We start from the raw sequence: 21164 nt of genomic DNA, 5'->3' as shown, positions 1-21164 counted from the left end.
ATGGATTAATTTATTACCGTTGGTGAATAGTGCCATCTTCCTCTTCTCCTGGTCATAGTGTGATCTGAAAATTTTTTTAGAAACTTTGCATTTACTTCTAACTTGTAGATTTCTCATTTTTAATTAAGGGTGTAAGAGGTACTTAGCATGTGAGTTGTTTGTTTAATAAACAACTGTTTAAATTAAATTTGCTGTTCATTTTGCACATCTTAAAATCTTCACTGCATGTACATACTGGTTTTCCTATGAGATGCCTGAACCCCAGCATATTTTGTTCTAGGGTGTCCTGTTCATTGAATTTTCCCCAAAGTGGATTAGCAGACTTGCTCCCTCTGAAATTACTCCTTTGCATAGAAACAGAGATGGCAAAGGAAAGTTACGTAGGGCAAGAAAGAACACAAAAGTGAGAGGAACATCTGATCCAGTGAAAAAAAAACCTTGTGGAAAGACCAAATCTTATTTTTTTATATTAAGATCAGGTCATTGAAGTCAGGAATCTTTTTGTTCCAGGTGTATTGTGTATACAGTGACAGAGACCTCAATGAAAAGAGAGGAAAGACACAGTTTCTCCTGTAATCTGGTGTCAAGGAAAGATGGGGATTTTAAATCCTCCTTATCTCCTGAAAATACTGGCTCCTTTTCCCTATCATCTGGCTGTGCATTACTTTCTGCTGTGCAACTGCTGAACTTTCCATTAAATGGTGCTATTGCTTGTGTTAGGTGAGGTCTGAGTGTTCCTGCCAGGTTGGTAGTTTAAGGAGATTTAAGTATAGGACCCATAGCCTGTGAAGGATGCTTAGCTCTGCTCTGAGCATGTTCTTCAGCAGCGTTTAAGAGACTCACTTGTTTCATGTGGTTTCTTCAGTATTGACAAGATTGTTCAATGAAAAGATGGTGTGGGTTTAGGTACCTGCAGTCTATTTGACTTGTGCTTCATTTCCCAAGTCCTTTCTTAAGTCAGGTCCACCATAACTGACACAGTAATGACAAGTCTGAGGTAAAGCTGGCACCTGCATTCAGATTTGGGCATGACTAGTGTTATGCCGAGTACCTGCATTTGAATATATCAGTCAGGTCTTCAGAGCTTAGGAGGCCATGGGCCTTGTGCTCACCTGTGCAGGATGCTCTGCACATGCGCTTCAGCTGTGGCTGCAGCCAGTCTGGTGTGTCCAGTGTTGGACCTTCTGCGCACCAGCAGTGCAGAGCATAAGACTTTCTTACAGACCTCTGCCTTCTGATGACATGGTTATGTATGGGTAGTCGGGCAAGGTCATTTTCAACAGAGTTCTTGACAAATTTTGCTTGACTTGCTCTTTGTTTATTAGACTTTCCAAGCCAACTTTGCAGCCTCCTAAATCAGACACAATTCTGGTTAAAAAGAGACTGTTTGGTAACTTTTTTTTTTTAAAATTTCCAGCCTGGTTTTACACTATAGTTGACGCTGATTGACTGAAGAATGGTACTATGTTCTTGTACATGCACGTGTAGAATGGAAGTGATGGCTGTACAGTGAAAAAAACCAGAAAACGTAATACTAACAGTGACACAGAGTTGGGAGAAGAGATAGCAACTGTGGTTCTAGCATTGGTCTGTCTATGTGGTAACTTTGGCTTCCATCAGTAAGAAGGATAATTAATACTGGTGATAATGGGTAGCTCTCCTGCATTTCTGGAAATGACTGTGACTCATCTGACTTAAATAGAAAATAGAAATGTGTCTTCTGGCTGGGCAACAGGTTGGCTAGCAAATTCGGGGTGAGAAACACCTGTGTTCCAGACATGAACGGTCCTGTATCTCTGCAGCAGAGCCATCTGTGACACAGGTTGCTTGCCAGATTTTTCTGCAGAGGGAGTTGATCTATTAGAAAGATGATTCCACAGTGCAGTGTGGATATGTGCCACTTTCAGACAATCCACGCAGGAAAGATAATGCTGTCCATTCAGTGGCAGCATCTGTTCTTTGGCATACGCTTAGAATATGATCATTGCTAGTGACTTGCTGTTGAAATATTGGAAGCACCATCATGATTTAAATAGCAGGGTGTTTTTATGTGCTCTCTGCTCTTTCATAGCAGCAAATGAGCATCACCAATATCTCCATCCTTCTACTGGGTAAGCTGAGGTATAAGCACAGTCTGTATTTTTTTCCTGCCCGCAGCTTTGTGTTGTATTAATGTCAAAGACAGAAGTAGTAAAGTTTTATGAAACCTGATTTGATATCTTTTCCATTACAATGGTGCTGTTTTCCTAAAAGCGTATCACACAGATACCATACTGTTGGCATGGTCACGTAATAAATGTAGAAGTGTAGAATAATACTGGACCTCTGTCCCTTTTGTTCCTTCATTTGGTGAAGATTCAATATAATTGTTTCATTGTTTGTATTTGCAGATATTCATGGCAAACAAAGCTATTTGATCCCATAATCTGGCTTCTGGGACAACACAGATTATACAGAATATCAGCCAATAACTCTAATGTGTTTATAAACTCAGGTCAACTGAAATTACATTCTTGTTTTGAAAGGACGAATAAAACTTTGTTTGGTGGTTCCTGTTTACCCTGTTCTGGTGTTGGAGAAGAATATATGGATTTATGCTATAGAGTTGAAGTTTTTTAAAAAAGCTTTCATACGCTAAATAACTTTTCCCCCTGATATTTTGATAGCGTATCTAGATTCCATCTAGAACGTGTGTTCCTTGTATTTCAATAATTTTGATTCCAACTTGTCGGTTTTATCTGGGTTTTATTCAGTTTTTCTGGATGTTGAGTGACTCTTAGACTGGGTGAATCTCAGGAACTTTAGAATGAAGGGGTTAAAGTGGAAAGAAGTTATTTTATCATTTGCATAAAACTAGGCATATCTGTAGCAGTTCAAATAATCTTGTTGCTTTTTAAATTGGCATTTAAAATGCCAAAAAAATGCTAACATCTCTGATTAGATTGAATTTAATTTTCCTGATTTAGACATTAAATAGAAGCTGTAATTAGTATCTGATTCTCTTATGGAACTTTATTTTTAGGGTAAGCATGTATTTTATTTGTATTTAAACTAATCTTCAAGTGTTTAGTAATACTGGTATTTTGGCAGCATCTGAAGAACAGGGTTGCAGTGCTGAATGCCTAAAATAGCCTAAATGCCTAAAATACCATTTCTTTCCATTTCACGGTATCTTAGAGCTCTAGACAAGAGCTGTTTGTCAGAACCTTTAAACTTTGGAGTATGTTGTCCCCCCTGGCCCCCCCCCCCAACCCTCAAATGTATAGTTCAGTAAAGAGTATTCACTAGGCTTGGAAAAGAGGAAAGATTGAATTCAGTTTTGGTACAGTTTCTCCAGCAAAATCAGCATAAAGATTTCTAGCTCAGGTATTTCCAGCTTTTCCGTGAAGGCCTATCGGGTCTGGACATTGGATAGTCTCCCTTTGGGCCATGTAGCATACATCTGCCATGGTTACTAGCCAGATTTTAGTTGCATTGATCTTACGCTTCTACCATCAGGGTTCCCATACTAAGTCCACGTGTGACATCTCCATAATTTTCTCAAGGGTATATCACACAGGTTTCTCTGTCATGTTGTTGATGTTTTGCTGTGGAGGGGGGAGAGTCACATAATTCTACCGCTGCAGCCCAGACCTCTGGTCACGTTTACCTCATGTTTGCAGGACTGACCACAGCTGAGTGGTGGTAGCACTGCTCTCTGGCTAGCATAGGGCACTGGGGTCTAGGCAGTTTTGGGGGAAAACGTTAGAAGACTTCCTCGCAATATTTTTCTCAAAAGGAGTGATTTTCATTATTTCCTGTGGTCTTAAAATGAACTTCAGTTCCTCTAAAAGCTGTCACCTGTCAGTGTACCTGTATGAGAATGTAGCTACTGCAATGTTGTTAAAGTAAAACAACAGTTACGTGCTCCACTATCCTCTGTGGTTTCTCTCAGGCTTACCCTGACCTGTTATCACAATGTGCCAGCATGGTGTCATTTGTGTCACCTGCAAAATAGACCACCCTATGGGCCAGCCAAAAGCTCTTTCCTGGCAGAGTTTATGGCTGTTTGTGTAATGTCTCTTCTAGGGCTTAGAGTCTATAGACTGGAGGGATGGCTGAGCACTGCTTCCAGTCTGATTTTCCAGCCTTTTGCTCTCCTCTTGCATCATGTGTGAGCTGCATCTAAGGTGCTTCCAGTAGTATGAATGCTTTCAAGCTTCCTTATCCCATATTAGGTTTAAATAGAGCCTGCCCCCACCCCCCCATAAGAAGGGCAGGGAGTAGCAAAAAATGATAGGTGAGGATGAAAGATCTCAGAGTAGCTAAGCAGTTGTGAAAATGGAAGCTTTCTGAAATATAAGATGTTTCATGAAGAAAGATGCATGATCAACCTGTGGCCTTAGGTCTGAACATTCCCCTGGAAAATGAGCAATCGAGACAAGGAACTGATAGAACACCAGGGATGTAAGAGGGAAGCAGAGCAGGAACTGCAATCCCCCAGGGATGGGATTGAACAACACTCAGAGAGGAGAGACCAGATTTGGTATTCTAATGGAAGAAATATATTTTGGTGGATTTAAGCACAAATGTCCTCTGAAATTTGATGAACTTTTATTTTCAGATAAATGTTTCTTCATAAATTCCTTTTTACTTACTGGTTTCCTTTTTTTTTCCCCCCCATAAGTAATGTATGTGTCAGACAGTGTCTGTTTTGTTGGCTCTAAGGCTGTGTCTTATTCCTCTAAATGAGATCAGATGGGTGTGCGGGAGGCTGACATGCCAGCAGGGAAGGAAGGATGTCCTGTTGAGTGTCTTCTGGGAGAGCAGGTCTGAGCAACTGCCAAGGAGAGGAGTCACATCAGGGAACTGGTGATTTAGCTCCAGAGAAAAGATTGAGAAACTGCAATGGTGAGTAGGGATCAGACAGTGAGGAGTCAAGTAAGGTTGGAGGGATTTTTCTGAGGTCCAGGAGACCCTGCTCTAACTTACAAAGTCATTAAATGATTTTAAATTTTAGTTAAAGTTTGAATTTTTAGGTAAAGCCATTCAAAGGAGCAGAAAAACCCAAGCTTTTTCCTTGCTCTTGTGGAATTCACTGCTTGAAAAGCCCTTTCAAAGGCTTGGACCAGCTTGAGGTAGCATTGCAATGTGAAAGTACCCAGCCATTTCAGTTTGGGAGACATTAAAGATATTACAAGCTAGGTGGTGAATACAGATAACATTTTGCTGATCAATTCTTCATTTCCAAGTCAGGTTTTGAAGAAGGATTTATTCAGAGTGAGCCAGGAAGCACTGCTAGAGCAGTTTGCTATGGAAGAATTTGTTAAATTCAGCCAGCAGCAGCAGTATCAAACGAGAGCAGGCAGTACCCTTGCAACTGTATGTCTGGCTTTTGTTTTGTTTTTGAAGGAAATAAATAGCTGTACAATTTAGAACAACATTAAGTTGCTTTGAGTGAACAGCCCAAGCTTCAATTATATACCTTAAGTGTTGTAGTGGACAACATAATTTTGAGTCCCGCAAAAGAAAATAATCTGCTTCCTACCTTTCTCTCCCTCGGTTGCCCTCCGACAGCCTCCATTCGAAGGAAGCACTGTGTGTTACTGTCATCGTAGCTTCATTGCTTTTTATGGATTAGAGTGTGAAAGTCCATTGAGAAAATAAGGAATAAGTGTGACTATTGAATGACCAAATTAGTAAAGTAGGTAGGAATATTTGTAGGTTTGATTTCTAGTGATTCTTTTAGACAGTAGCTGATGTATGGCCATTCTTTCTCCTGTTTTACTACTTTAAGAAATGCCATGAGCATAGCTCAGGAAGAGCTCCAATGACTATTAAGTGAAAGTCCATAGGGGTCTACCTAACACTGAACAAAACACTTCTGTGAGATGAATTGAACAGTTACTTGTGTCTTTTTTTCCACTTACCAATTAACATCTTGTTTGACTTTTGATTTTCCTAGATATCCGTGGAATACAAGAGTTTTTGGACAAAGTATCTCAACAGGGGATGGATGTAGCATTGCAGAAAGTAGAAAACAACATCAATAAAATGATCACGGGGCTCTTTGCCACTATGAGAATAGAGGAACTGAACCGCTACCGGGATACTCTAAGACGGGCTATTCTTGTGATGAACCCCTCGACAGCCAAATCATTCATAACAGAGGTATGTGTTTATCACTGGTAACTTCTTGTTTTGTTGACCAAGATTGCAGCTGTTTGTCAAAAGATTCAGTTTATTTGACTTCATAAAAATAATCAAACAAACAACAAAAAAAAACCCCAAACCGCAAGTAAAATTTTAAATATTCTCTCTTCAAAGATCATCATGCAAGGGTGATTTTCATGCTCATAAATGTGTATGCAAAACAGTACAACTATATTCTGCATGAGGAAAAGCATTTAGGAAACATGAAGAAGAATTAACCCTCAAACTTCTGTTTGAAGCTTGCGGATATTGTACTGTTATTTCCTTGCTCATTGTTTCCCTGTTGCAGTTTAACCCCAGTCGGTAACAAAGCACCACACAGCCACTCACTTATCTTCCCCACCTCCCTGGGAATGAGAAGAGCAAAAGTAAGAAAGCTTGTGGGTTTACACAAGAACAGTTTAATTATTGGAATAATTATAATAATAATAATGGGAAAAAAAAAACACACAAAAAGAAACAGGAAAAACCCCAACAAACAACAGGAAAAACAAGTGATGCAACCACTCGCTACCCACCAACTGATTCCCAGCCAGTCCCCGTATAGTGATTGCTGCCCCCCAGCCAACTCCCTCTAGTTTATATACTGAGTAAGACATCATGTGGTATGGTATCCCTGTGGCCAGTTTGGCTGTGCTCCCTCCCAGCTTCTTGTGCACCTCCCCACTGGCAGAGCACGGGAAGCTAAAAAGTCCTTGACTTGGTATAAGCGCTACTTAGCAACAACTAAAACATCGGTGTGTTATCACGCTATTCTCATGCCAAGTCCAAAACACACTATAACAGGTACTAGGAGGTAAATTAACTCTATCCCAGGGCAATCCCTCACTAAAAATCTTTACAACTGACAGTAATTTTATTATTATTTAGACATGTATGATATGTATTTGTGGATAAAATTTGTTTACCTGATTAGCATTTCATTTTTTATAGAAATTCATGTTCAATAATGATCTGTTATATACCAGCGAGTAGTAATAAGGTAATGAAATTTATGAAGGATTGGATCTGAATTAAGAATTTAAGATGATAGACTAAAGTTATGCTTATGTATTTAAACAAAAACTGCAAGCAATATAGACAGAATTTTCAAAAAGATTTTTGGGATTTATAGATGGAAGACTTGCATATCGCATTCAACTATGACTTGTGCAATTTTTTTTAAATGAGTGGTATGATTCTTTTTACACTGCACTGTGCTGTTTCAGATGTGTTTTTTACATGTGTGTATACCCTTCATCATCAACCAATGGTTAAAAATATATTTGTTTTCTGCTTCATAGAAATACAATTTCTCTACAATAATTTCTCTTTGGATCTCTTTGTAACTTGCATTACTTTTCTTTTATACTTTCCTATTGCCTAGGTCTTCAGAAACTGAGGCTTAAAAACTAACTCTGCATATGTAGTCTCAAGTGAATGCCTTTTAGGAACATTAGATAGGGGAGGGTTTTTTTGTTTCTTGAAGAAATTTTTTTTCCCTTTTTTTTTTTTTTTTTGCTAGAAGTTCTGCTGTCCTCATTACACACTGAAGCTTGCTAATTCTGAGTAATGAGGGTTTGCTGCTCTGTCCAAATGTCTGCGGTGCCTTTATAAGATGTAAACAATTTGTGGGCATGTTTTAGAGTGTTCTGCATTGTTTTTGACACCCAAGTCACAAATGTTTTCTTTTTCAGTAAGTGACATTGTAAGATATTTCACATTTCAACCTGAAAGCAGCAGGGTTCAGGGCTCTAACTACAATAACTCAGAGAGACAGAACTCCTGTATTGTTCCTAAAGAGAAACACTCTTTTTTAAAAATATATGCTTTCTTTATAGTTCATTTTTACACACTTGAGCGCAGTAATAAAGTCATTATCATCTTTTGAGGTTACCATGTATGTATTGTCAAGAAAGTTTATTTTTAGACTTCTCAATTTGGCATTGGCCACTCAAAACCCCCAAAAAACAAAAGCCCACAAATGAATGAAATGAAACCAATGAAACCAAACCCTCCTCAGCCCCCCAAAAAAACCAAAACCAAACACACAAAAAAAGCCAACAACAAAATGCTCCCAATGTTTCTCCTTTCCTGGATACTGTAAGACTACCAGTAAAGGTCATTCTATTGTCTTTTGTGAGTGGGGTTCAAGGAGAGAGTCTCACATCAGATGTTATGTTTACAGGTTTTGCCAACATAACAGCGTTTATTTGGAGTACGATGTGTGACTGGTAAAACTGACAGCAGGAGCCTCTCAATAGGAGTAGTTACTCAAATAGAAGTATGATTACTGCAGTATTTTATTTCTGTTCTGCGGGGGGGGGGTGTGTGTGAACTACACAACAGCTGTGCTCCAACACTCAGTGTCTGTGCAAGAAGAAGCATTGTTGGGATGGCTTTGCCAATGGATATTAAAAACTGTTATTTTGAGGTTGAACCACCAGCTCTACTGTACGGGCAAACAAGGTATAAAGCCTATGGACTGCCAATGGGTTAAGATATTCCGAAACAATTCAAACATGGCCACGCATCTGCCAAAGTCTGTGCCTTATGCATGATCAGTTTAACTTGGAAATTCAGTTTAACCTAGTGATTTAACATGTAAACGTTATGAAGTAAATAAGATAGAACTGCATATGTAGACAAGCCCTTGGTTTTTTAAAGGCTTTTCTGCCCAGGACGTGCTTTTGGCTGCCTAGCTGGATTCAGCTGTCAGCCTCTCTCCCCAGACCTCATGTAGTCTCTACTGTTTTAGTCCCTTCTTAGATGACTGACTTGCCTGAACCCCCTCATTGTTTAGCTGAGAAGAGGGTTCATTCACTCTGCAACAGCTGTTGTAAGCGTGGGCTTGATTACTATGCAAGTAACAACTTTTCCAGGGTAAAAAGTCAGACACTGGCCTGTCTAAAATAGGCAGTCTGTAAATTGGAGATTCCTTGTGGTAGAATTTATCTTTGTTCTAACTCTGAAATTCTTATTTTTAAGTAAGAACATTCTGGGGTGTCATGTGTTTGTTGTTTGTTTGTTTTTAAAGCAGCATTGCTTTTTTTATGTTGGATCCCTCCTTTCTGTCCAGGTTTTATATCTGTAGAGTTTGCAGGGATGAGATCTATACTTAATCTCCATTTTCTTCAGTATATAAAATGTAAATACATTGTTCTGGCTATGGAGATAAAAACCCATCTTCTCTTTAACCTCCCTCCCCTGGCATGCGACATGGAAAGGCAGCAGGTCTTGAGAGCAGGTATCACAGCATCTCTCCATACTGGCTAAAGGATTAATGTAAAACCAGAGGGAGGGGCCAGCCAAATTCTCTAATGTCCTTCATTGCTTTGAGCTGGGGATAGAAGGGCAGAAGGGGAAAAACTGTGATGAAACAGTGATATTCAGTGGGGCTAGGGAGTGCAGAGGTATGGAGATAGCAGAGACTGGGTCCTCTCCCCACATCAGTTTGTGGAAGCATCTGGGAAAATCCTTTGCCAGGGATATACTGGTGACTTGTTCAGTTTTTTTCAGCAGGATGAGGTCTTTCTGTACCTTCAAGCAATCACCTAGCTCCCACAGGTGAAACAAAATATTCCCACTGAAACTTTTGTGATTTACTGAAAAACACCTCAGAACCAACAGTCTTGCACAAAAATTGCTATGCTATCTGGCAGCACTGGTGTGAACTGTATGCCACTTGTTTGCTTTTTATTTTGAGGTGGGGGGGGTTTGGCATGTATGCTTCTGATCTGTGATGAACTTGCAGGATATGAAAAGTCATATAGGGGAAAATGTCCTTGCCAGCTCAGCATGAGAGCAAAAATCCAAGTAGCAGAAAACAAAAGTGGGGGGGGAGGGGGAGGGGTGGAAGAAAGAAAATCACCACATGTTTTAGCAAAAGAGCAGGGACTCTTTGGGCCAAGAAAGTCTTTATCACCATGTTAGCCTCGACAGGAAAGCATCTCAAAACAACAGTAGGAAAAGTTTAGGAAAGGGAAGAGAGAAACCACCCATGTTGAGCCCGCCTTGCAAAATGAGGATTTCTAAAGCCAAGTGTGAGAAGACTGGAAGAGGAACAGGCCAGGAAACTCAGGTTGCAATAGAGATTCTGGGGATAACAAAGCAATTTTGGGAAGCAAGACTTTAGGAAGCAAGCCAGTGTCCTCTGTGGGGCCGAAGTGCTCTCAGTACCTCTCAGCTTACAACTTTTATTTCTGTTTCAGCTAAGGAAACTACCTTACCAACTGTGTGCAGAAATATGAACGTGGTGTTCTGTGCAAAGGCTCCAGGAACTGATAACAAGACTACAAGGGAGGGATAGTGCAGCTGATTTGATTTTAGATATTTTAGATATTAGAAAATTACGTCAACAAAATTATGTCAGCAGAAGACTTTACACATTGAAAATCCAGTAAGCCATGGGTGAAAGACCCCTAGCATCAGCCAGGGATTTTGTTGGCGTTTTGACAGGCAAGCTTGGGAGTGCCTTGTTCTAGGAGCTGAAGGCACTGACACCTCCAGCTGTCAGCTCTTCCCCTTGACGGACGGATTACCACCCCAGCAGCAAACTTGATAGATGTGGCTGTACACCTTGCTGCCCCTTCCTCTTGGTTCTGTTGCAGGGGTAGTGACCTCTTACAGAAAGAGGTGAGAACACTTCTTAACTGCAGCAGCAAGATTCAGCAGTTTATCTAACAAAAATTTCAGAATATTAATACTATGTATCAGCCAACAAAGCTGTTGTGAGGGCTTGACAATTTCAAGCCATCAATGCAGTGAGCATTGTCAGTTCCCAGATTGGAAAGAGTACTGCTCTTCACCTCACTGAGGCCCATAAGGTCAGGACTTCAAGTATGCAAGTGATTATATTGGAAATGTTTACTGTTAAACATCTATTTAAAATTAAGCTCACATACATCACAGAACTGGGTTATAATTATTTAAAATGTATATTCAATAAAAATAGCAGCTGCCAAATCTGAGGGTTGTAGCAATAAGTCCTGTATGTTGACCTGTGTGTATGTAGACGTGCTTATTGTGCCAACCTCTATACGTGCCATTTTATTTATTTATATTCATTTTCAAAGAAATTTAAAATTAAGTAGATTTTAGTTATTAGTATGATCTACTACACGTGATTTTTGTGAATTAAAATGTATCTTTTCTACCTCAGGCTGATATTGTACAGTATTAAAATAAAGTTACCTTGGATGAAGAGAAGCTACACCACTACTTTCATAAATCAAAGAACTCTTTATAAATGAAATTTTAAAATAGACAGGGAAAATAGAATAAAGCATATAAATGAAGTACTGAAGAGTTCTTGCTACGTAGTGGGCAAGTGTAAAAAAAAAAAAAGCGAAAGGTGAGTATTTAAGGAGCGAATGTGATTTAAAAATGCCTTATGTTATTGAACCTTCACCATGTCTTTTCTGATGGTTACTGTGAATAGAATGAGAAGTAACATTTACTCTGAGATTATCCCTGGTGACAAGTGTCTTGGTTTTTAATATGTTATATTATTATTATGATGTTTAAAATAATAGGTCATTTTAAACTTACGTATTTTAAAAAAAAAAAATTCTTCATATAGTGACATATTTATTATTTTACGAGGTTTCAACTTTAGATCTGATCATGCAGCAAATCACAGATTGTTTAGATCTAAAGACAGGGATTTGTTTTAGTGTTATACAGCACTCTAAATAGGCTTATTTCTTTAAACAAGTTATTTGCTGTGAATTAGGAAAGTCTACTCAACTTTTTCTCCACTATGTTTATTCAGCCTTTGTATGTCCAAGGTTCAGGGAAGCTTAGTTTTTTGGGTTTTTTTTTAACCTTAATCTGTGATGCTATGCTCACTGGGTTTTACATGTATCCTAAGGAATGTTACAATGACATTTGTCTGTTTTGTTCTTTTTCTTTTTATTAATGAAGAAAATTATCCTGTCTTTAGTCAAAAGCATCATATACAGACATGAGGTGAGGTGAAGTTAATGCATCTGAAAATAGGAGTTAAGAATCTGACACACCTGGGTGCTACTTCCACTGAAATTCTATAGTTTCTGGTAGAAGATGGCAGTGGTTTTTGTTCAGGTGTGGATAGATAACATACATAGCAGAGAAAGGTGGAAGACTGTAGATAGATATGAAGTCCACATAATTAGCTCTGGAGAAGATACTATCTAATACATTCCTTAACTGCATGTGCTAGGCGGTATCTTGCCTCTTTGCGGCACAGCTGAATTTGTAGCTCAGCTATTAGCTACTGTTTGCCACAGATGCCTCTTCAAAATCCTGTAAATCTGAGCTTTTGTTCTTCTGCCATTTAAAATCTGCTGGTTTGCCTTTTACATGTGTGCCATAGGCTGCCAGTCCCAGGGACATTCAGGAACAGGCATCAAACTGGGATTTAGCAAAGCTGGATTCTCTTCTTCTGACGTGCATGTGCTACGTGACTTTTGAATGTGTTACTGAATCACACTTCATTACTTCTTCCCTTGATAAAAAGTAAGAGTAATGCCTTCATAACTGTGTATAGTGCATAAAAGCTGAACAGTAACATTATTTTGTGTACCTCCGTATGTTTTCTGCAAAAGTAAAGAATATGCATCTAACATCTAAAACTCATGCTGGGTTTTATGTTTTTAAATGGACTCTACTGCCTAAAGAGTTTCTTTTTGTCAAGGCAACATGGAGATTGGAAGAGAAAGGGTTTGTTAGTTGAATTCAGCAGTGATAAACTGATCCAGTGATGGACTGGAAAAGCATCCACAGATCTCATGGGAAGCCTGTTGGATTTCCCACGAGGCTGAGAGGTGACTTGATAGTTTATCACATTTGTATGTACATCATAATTTTCTGGGCGCTGCTGAATGTAGTAGTAGGTGGTAGCTAGCTGATGCTAAAAATAATGAAAAAGGTAATTTTTCCATCATGCAGATATGAAGGTTAATTTCTTTCAGAGATTTTCAGTGTTTTCTTTGTGAAAGCTGGGAACTTTTAAACAATCCTATTTACATAAAATACAAGTCTGAAGTCTCTAAAGACAACAATTGTTCAAGCAGTTCTCTTTTAGGTGACAATGATGAAGGTGAAGGATCAGCAGCAGCCATATGAACTTGCTATTTTTATCTCCTTTTCATACCATTTTATCATAAGTGTATATGTTGATTATGAAGAATTATGCTGCAATTTATCTAGTAGAGATGGTCTTCAGAGGCTAAAATAAGATCTTGCGCTGTCAGTGACTCTGCTCCTGTCTTATAAGTAAGGTGAGTGCTCTAAGCTTTAAGGTCATCTTTCTCACCAAGTTTTCTTTAAGACTGAGCTTTTTAGACCTGCACTCTCCTGTAGAGCATACTTGCCTTTTTTGAGTTCATTCTCTGCATCCTAAGTTGTGGTGGAAAAAATCCCATTCAGCATGCTCCACTGTAATCTGTTGTTGTTAATGACAGTGTAATGAAATATATCTTCTTTTTTTTTTTTGTCTTTCTCCAACGTTAAACTCAAAATTTAGAGCTGCAAGCTGAGCTAGAAACTTAACGGATTTTTTACTTCATAAGATCTTCCAAATATCTAGTAAAGGGATATTCAGAAAACATGCTCAGAATGCTGAATAAGTTGAAACTTTCATCCTTTAAATGTAGCAGAAGAGTCTCTGACTTTTCTTTTAACCTGCAAGAAGGGAAGCAGGGCACTTGGAGGACTCTAGATTTTACCTTTCAGTAAAAATCTATGAAAGTTCTTGGATTTACTGTTAGTCCAATTCCTTGACTCTTTATGCTCTTGCAGCCTTGAGTATCAGCTATCCAGCTGATAGCTAAATGATTGGATGTGAAAATTCTTGTTATTTTCCTATGCTTGATGAATGTAATGTTGTTGCTATAGATTTTATATGCACTTGCTTACCATAGGGTACAGGTTCAAAGATAAAACATTTTAGTTACAGAAAAATGAAAGAGGAAAGTAAGTCTCAGTGGTGAAATAGCTTCAAAGGGGTTTGTATCATATACGTCCTTCTCATGACTGTAACCTAAAGCAATCCTTTCTATATTTTCAGGAAAGTATCAGGAGGAGAGTGAAATTCAGGTTCGCAATGTAGTGATGGGCTTCTTGGGGCAGAATGCAGAGCTTGCTGTAGCTAAGGTGGTTTATTTTAGTATCTAAAATGAGGAAGAAACCTCATGGAAAATCTATCCCAATAGAGAGGTTTTAGATCCAGAAGAACAAGAGCTGTCGGCTGCCTGCAGGTCCTATGCACTGATATGAATTTTAGGACTAGGGTTATAACCTGCTGTTCCTGAAATGTAAGGTTGCATCTCACTGTGCTGGAGCTCAGCTGGTATATTTGTTGGCTGTGTGTTGGTTTTGTTTCTTTATTAAGGTTGCTAATAACGGCAGCTGAGGAGAAGCAGGGTATGGGCATGCTCATCTTGCAATCAGCCATGCCTCTCATGCTTGTGATGGGAAAAGTGAGAACGGAAGCCTGCATGATGTTACGAGTCTGGTGATACCAATATACACTGAGGATTGTAGCATGGTTGTCTATGCTTTTGCAACCTTTACTGTGGTTTTGGTGGTATAAGGAGACCTTCACTGACGTTTGTGTCCGAAGCCAATATTAACTGGAGCATTTTTATGTTTTACAATCTAAGAAAGTCACAGCATATTTCTGCATTTTTCTTCTTTCTGGATTTTCTTAATTTTGTATTTATGCTGTTAAGTCATGTGACATTTATTATAGATGGATGTTCACGTGCTGCTAGTTTCTAGCCCATGCCAGAGGATAGCACAACTGCAAGATGTGAACCAGGTCTACCTCTCTGGTGTCAATAGGTAGTATTTGTTTCTGAAAACAAAACTTATGTTATTAATAAAAAACACCTGTACATTCATTATATAGGTGTATGCATGACTATATGCATGACTATAATTGCTCTGAGTCTTGTTATCAGTACAAATATTTATAGTACCAGAATTTTTGTAGTTATACAATGAAATTCTTCATCCTGGAGTATAATAAAAACAAGAAAAATAACGTGATATATGTAAGCTTTGACCAGTATGATCTTTAAAGATGTAATAATTCTTTTCTTCTTCTATGTGTGTTGTGCTATTCTTTGTTCTGCTTTCTTAAACTGCTACCATAGTTAATTATGTTCTCCTGTTGTTATACCACCATTTTTAATTGGATCTGATAGTCTTGGTTACTGCTTATCCTTCCTCCCTGCTTTTATATCTTCACTATAAACACCTCTGTTGTGTTCCTCTTGAGAGACAAATGTATTCCCATAGGAGCAAATTGCTTCAACCAGCCAAACTGAATAAATAAATTTTTAAAAAAGGTATAAAACAAATGAAACAAATGAAACAAATCTATTATATCCATATTGGTAGAGACAGTCAAGGTATTAAAGAAGGTATTTTACACAAAGTTGAGAGTGGCTGATTCATGTAGGTGTTGTGAAAAGCCCACTCTGAACATCTGCAAACGAATATGCAAGTGACTGCCACAGAACGAGTGACTTCTTGGAAAAAAAAATGGCAGCTAGAGAAGATTGACTTAAAGTGGAGAGAAGATCTGATAAACCTATTTCTAATCCAATTCTTCCTCCAAAGCTTTCTTCCCACCAGTAAATAGAGGTATATCCGGTGTGTTAGTTTACCTAGGTTTCCCTAAAATATAACTGATTCAGTGTGGAATGTTTCTAACCCTGAAGCTCTATAAATTGACTCATAATCAATTAATATCTAAATCATTTTGTCCATCTGTTAGACTGAAATGAGGTAAACTACTAGTCATTAGCTCTTCTAAGTTAAAAATGTTCCCTGTGGCACTGATGAAGCTATGTCAATTAGTTTACTCTGAAGTAAAGATAGAAGTTTATACTCTCTACCCCTTTCATAGTGTTCGCTGGGAGTTTGCTCATGATATTTAGCTGAGCAGGATCTCTCATGTTTTCCTGCTGTTTTCAGTATGCCTGTTGTAGTTTTATTCTGGCTGTAACATTTTTGCCATGTATGTGTCAGTAATTTTTGTGTCAATTAAAAAGTCTTTATTTTAAAATTCGGTCAACAAAATGTGGATAATTATCTGCAAATAGGTTAAAACTACATTAATAAAAATGCTTAGTACACCATTAGAAACAATTGTTATAATGATGGGTACCTCAAGATTCAGCTTGCTTTTGTGGACACTTCTTAATCAGCAGTGATATTTTTGAAGACTGTGGTAAGATAATTTATTCTATTTTGGAAGTACTTAGCAGACAATAGCTAACTTTGTGGTCTTCACAGAGCGTAGGGAGATGTGGACTGTTTACATCAAGAGCTGATTTTAGCTTTAGGCAGCATTAGTTTCTCGCCTCCCCACATAATTTTTCCCTAGTTAGGACTTGTATCATTTAGCTTATTTATAAATGATTTCAAAAGATTTTGGGGTTTTTTTTGTTTTGGATGCTCTCATTTCAAATGTAAAATTAATTAATGATTGTGATTCATCTCAAAATTTCCAGAAATTAAAATAACAGCTGCTTCTGCTGATTGTGAGAATAGATGTAAAAAGTATCACTTCGATTTTGTAAAAACACGTTATCTAGTGGTTTCCTATGTCATCCACACCAAGGGCACTATCTTTTAGTAAGAGTCTTATGCTTCCTTGGAGAATTCACTCATTTTATCTCTACTTACAAGTGACTAGGCAGTAAGCACTACTAAAGCTGTCAATAAACCCAGATTCTGTAATGAAAAAGCCATAGACCGCTCTAATTATTGCTCATGAAAAAGCAAATTACACAAGTACTAAAGTGTGTCTGTTAGGCTTTTGTCAGGCAACCCCATTGCTTTTGGGATGTTGGTACCATTAAGCCTTCTGAGACCAGATTCTCTGGTATTATCAGCCAGAAAATTTGCCCACTGAGGAATGCAACAATGGTAATGTGAAAAAGTAGCTAGTGCGTTACATGGTGTTACTTCTTCAGGATCCTCTAGGACAGGACTTGCCATGGAGTTGCTGAGTGCTCCTCTGGGATTTAGACTGCATTGTTTTACTCCTTGCATGTTCAGTGGTGATCTGTCACTTAGCTCTGGCACTAGCTGTGATACACGATAACTGATGAACCTGAACGTTGAGGAGGTGAAGAATGGGGGGTTGGACTAAGATGCTAGTTAAATGTCCCTTCTGACCCAAACCATTCTATGATTCTGTGACTTTCTGAAACAAAGTCTGAAAAGTGATACCATACTCCAGACTGTTGAGGTTGCTTGAGAACCACATGAGAATTTCTGGGGAAGGAAATCAACATTTATCTTACGATAGGTAAATATTTTTCTGTTACAAAAGTTCCTGTATTTCAGAGCAAATAAAGAATGAGAAGCAGTAGGAGTTTATGCTGTCAGCACAAATTAATTCAAGGAGCAGTGGCTGGATGTGAAAACACAAGTAGAAAGAAAAAGAGGAAAGGGAAATTTGCAAGATTATACTATTGGCCTGCTCTGTTAAAAGAGGAAAGAAGTCTGTTTTGTTTGGTCTTTTGTGCTTTATCTGGCTTCTGAGCCAGCATTGCTGAAGAGTTAGATGGACAGAAATTCAGAAGAGATTAAATGAAGAGATGGATTTTTGTCAACTTTAGGAATTTGGTAAATGAAATAGCCTTAAAGAGTGGTTTACATAAGACATTTACTTAGTTATAAAGGCATCAGAGCAGGGACTCCTTTGTTACCTCCTCAGGTAGTTTGAAACAGGCCAAAAGAAGGCCTCCATGCAGTGCGAGCTTGCCTTAGCTCAGGAAAGCAGACTGATTCTCATCATGTGACTGGGCATTTCTCTGTGGGATTATAGTGGGGAAAAAATCCCACAGATTATTACATGTTATTTACCATTTTTGCGCTGACCAAGAAGTGAGATGTGCTGAGGGGGAAGTAGGGGAAGTAAAAGGGAAAGGGAAGTGGGTGATTCAAGGTTTCTCCAGTTTCAATCAACCAATGATGAAAGCAGCTTGCCACAAGCTCTAATTTAAACATACTTTCAAAAATATCATACTTGGCATTTTGAGATGCTCTGAGGAATGAAAGCTTTTCATGTGTGACCTCCTTAAAAGAGAGTTCATGTTTGAATTGCCTGGATATGTATGAACAAAGAGAGATAATGTGTCCTGAGAGCCCTTGCAGCTTTCAGATATATGTGTTTTTCATAAATAAACACTGTAGTACTGAAATTTTCCTCTCTCAGGAGAGAGGGGCTGTTGTGTCTACAGAATTCCTGCTTCACTGAGAACCCTGCAGCTGGGGCCGATGGCATTTCCAGCATCCCCAGGTGATAACATGGTAGGGACGTACCTCGTAGAAGCCTCAGGGTACTTTGGGTTAGAATTTTTCCAGGTGCTTTGATGTTCTGTCAAGGGCAAAATATAACTTTCTGTCTCTTTAGCTGTTCAAATTGATGTGAGCTCTTCAAACCTGAACTGTACAGTAGTTCCTAGTCCCCTTCAGAGTATGATTCAATATGTCAGTCTGGCAGTAAACCATTCTGTGGTTTATAAAATAACAGTCATTTTTGCCTTCACAGTGAAGATCTGTTTCTCTGACTGCTCTGGTGATTTGGTTTCAGATGAAGTTAGATGGTAGTCTGGAGGGTAGGTAGTGCATGCTCGGCTGTTTATCAATGCGGTTGTCTGTCATATTCTAAACTGGACAACTTTGAAGAACCCGTGTGTGATAACCGTCAGCCAGGTTTGAATTGTGCACCTTAGAGCTAAAAGCATTAGCTAGTGCTGGAAAAGCGAAGTCACAGAGCCTGTCCATATTCTGCAGATCAGCACAGAGAAGAGCCTGCAAAATGTGCTCAGCAGCTGGTTAAAATGTACACTTAAAATGTGTAAATTTCACCACACTTCTTAACCCCTCAATTCTTTGGTGCATCCTCATGGTAGCAACGTAAATGAGGATCTGATTTGTACTACTTTTTTTTTTAAACAGTTTGCCTTAATTTTATGAATTTGAAATTAATAATTATAAAATAAAAACATGTTTTATTTATATACTGTTTCACATGTATTTTGTCTACATAAGCCAAAAAGCGGATTTGTAGTGCAGAAATCGTGCCAGCAGTATGCTACTGTTGGAATCAATATTTAAGGAATAAAGCCTGTGGTTTCTGTTCTGTAAATTAGTTAAATGTTGGAAAAACTTCACTGACTCGAAGAGCTTAGATCCTGACTGAAGCCAGCTAAGAGGTTTTTTCCGTCAAAAAATTTCAAGTGTCCTATAGTTTGTGCTTCCAAGATAGTTGGGGAGACTACCCAAGAGCCTGGGCTCTGAAATCTCTTTCACAGAATTTTAAAACTCTTGGGTTTCATTCCAAGATGGAATAAACCCAGATTTTCAAATATCTGCATCCTCTGCAGAGTTACGTGGCCTTTTTTCATGCTGCTCTCCTCCTTACTAGCTTTAAAGTTTACTTCCAAGCCAAACACTTTACATTTCAGCCTGCTGTATTATGGTCATGCATTTTTCATTCCACAGAGAGCATTACTGCCTTTGCTGTTTAGGCATCCATATTAGGGCATTTAAGCATCTGTGTTGCCAATGGCTAAGTTTGGGCTGAAAGTACTTTTTCATTGTCCATTTGATCAATCTTCATTTTAATCTTGTTTAGATAGTGGCTGCCAGCCTGCCATTACTGAGGATCCTAATTAGGCTTGCAATAGTGAATCCAAGCAGATCGTCAAACCAGTGTTCAAAGAGGACACAGAAAGCTAAGTGCTGTCTTCCAACTGGTTGACAGACTTATGCAGGCTAAAGTGCAGCTGGGTCCACCACAAGAATGTTGAACAAGAGAGAAAGCAGAACTGTGTGAGAGATCCCATAAGGTACTGCCGCTTTCCCATCCCAGCTGTTGGACAGCACCTGAAGTGTGTGAACTGACAAACCCCTCAGACTATATTCCCTACCTTTTCCATTTTCTGTGGAGATGAACCATAGGAAACTTGATGAACCACATTGAAGACTGCCAACAGATCCAAAAATCATTGCTGTCGTCTGACTTCTGTCAATTATCAGAGGGAAACTATCAATGAAAAAAAGAAATATGAAAGTACCTGTTTAGGCCTGAGGTCTAAAGGTAAACTGGTAGGTAGAAGGAAGGACATTAATATCAGATATCTTACAGCTATTTTGCCACAAGCAAACTTATATATAATATATGCAGGTATATGTACTAATAGTACAGAATTTCAGCAGAAGAATTAGAAATTAAATATAGAGTCAGTTCTGATAACTTACAGATGTTTTTAGTTGTGCTAAATTTTTTTCTAGTCTGGAGATCTGAGACAGACAAGTTGAGATTTAGTTTCAGAAAACAGTATTAAGAATATATGGAATTAACAGTATTTTTATTTGAATCCAAAATTAAAACTTAATCTCACATTGTCCTTCCTGTTCACTATCCTTGTTTTATCAAGGAGACAAATCAGAGGCTTTACAGTATATTGTCTGTCTATCAGTGCAGTGATGTTCCCTGAGGTATAACTGTTAGTGTTTGTTCAAGGAAGTTTTTGGGTTTTTTGTACAATACTAAAAAGATACATATAGTCAAGGTTTTTGATACTTCTAATGTATGCTACAAAAAAATAGAGAAAGGAGGCCTATACCTCAATTGCATAATGCTTTCCCTTGGGAGAAGGGGAGTACAGGCATAAAATTCCTCTGGGAGAAATTGTTGGAGCTGCTTTCAGTTTTGATGAATACTTTGTTTGGATTTCAAAATAAATTTGACAGGATTAAATTTATTGAGTTCAAATGTACATGTATGTAGTAAGTGTGAAAAATAATTTTAAGCCTGGTACAAACGAGCATCCCCTCACAGGACTGGGAAGTAATATTGCTTGATGTGAAAAGCTACTTTTCAGATTGAGGTACTCTGCAGAAAGATTTGGGAAAGTGGAAAGAGTCAATGAAGGACAAGGAAAATTAACAATTGTTGAGGATCAATTTAAGTGAGTTGA

At 38.4% G+C, this 21164-nt stretch overlaps 1 protein-coding gene across 2 annotated transcripts in view; it reads left to right on the top strand.

The window, feature by feature from the left end:
- Nucleotides 1-21164, top strand: part of GRID2 (glutamate ionotropic receptor delta type subunit 2) — a gene marked incomplete at its 5' end in the record, with an annotated part of 737620 nt that overhangs the window by 438015 nt on the left and 278441 nt on the right. For both annotated transcript variants that reach the window (XM_081999455.1, XM_081999454.1), the window contains one exon: nucleotides 5945-6150. In XM_081999455.1, the coding sequence (XP_081855581.1) occupies nucleotides 5945-6150 (206 nt within the window). The remainder of the gene's footprint in view (nucleotides 1-5944; nucleotides 6151-21164) is intronic.

This window comes from Phaethon aethereus (assembly GCF_964289735.1).
Source record: "Phaethon aethereus genome assembly, chromosome: 4".
NCBI classification, from domain to species: Eukaryota; Metazoa; Chordata; class Aves; order Phaethontiformes; family Phaethontidae; genus Phaethon; species Phaethon aethereus.
Note: the sequence above shows the minus strand (reverse complement) of the source record. Positions and strands in the feature narration are given on the sequence as shown.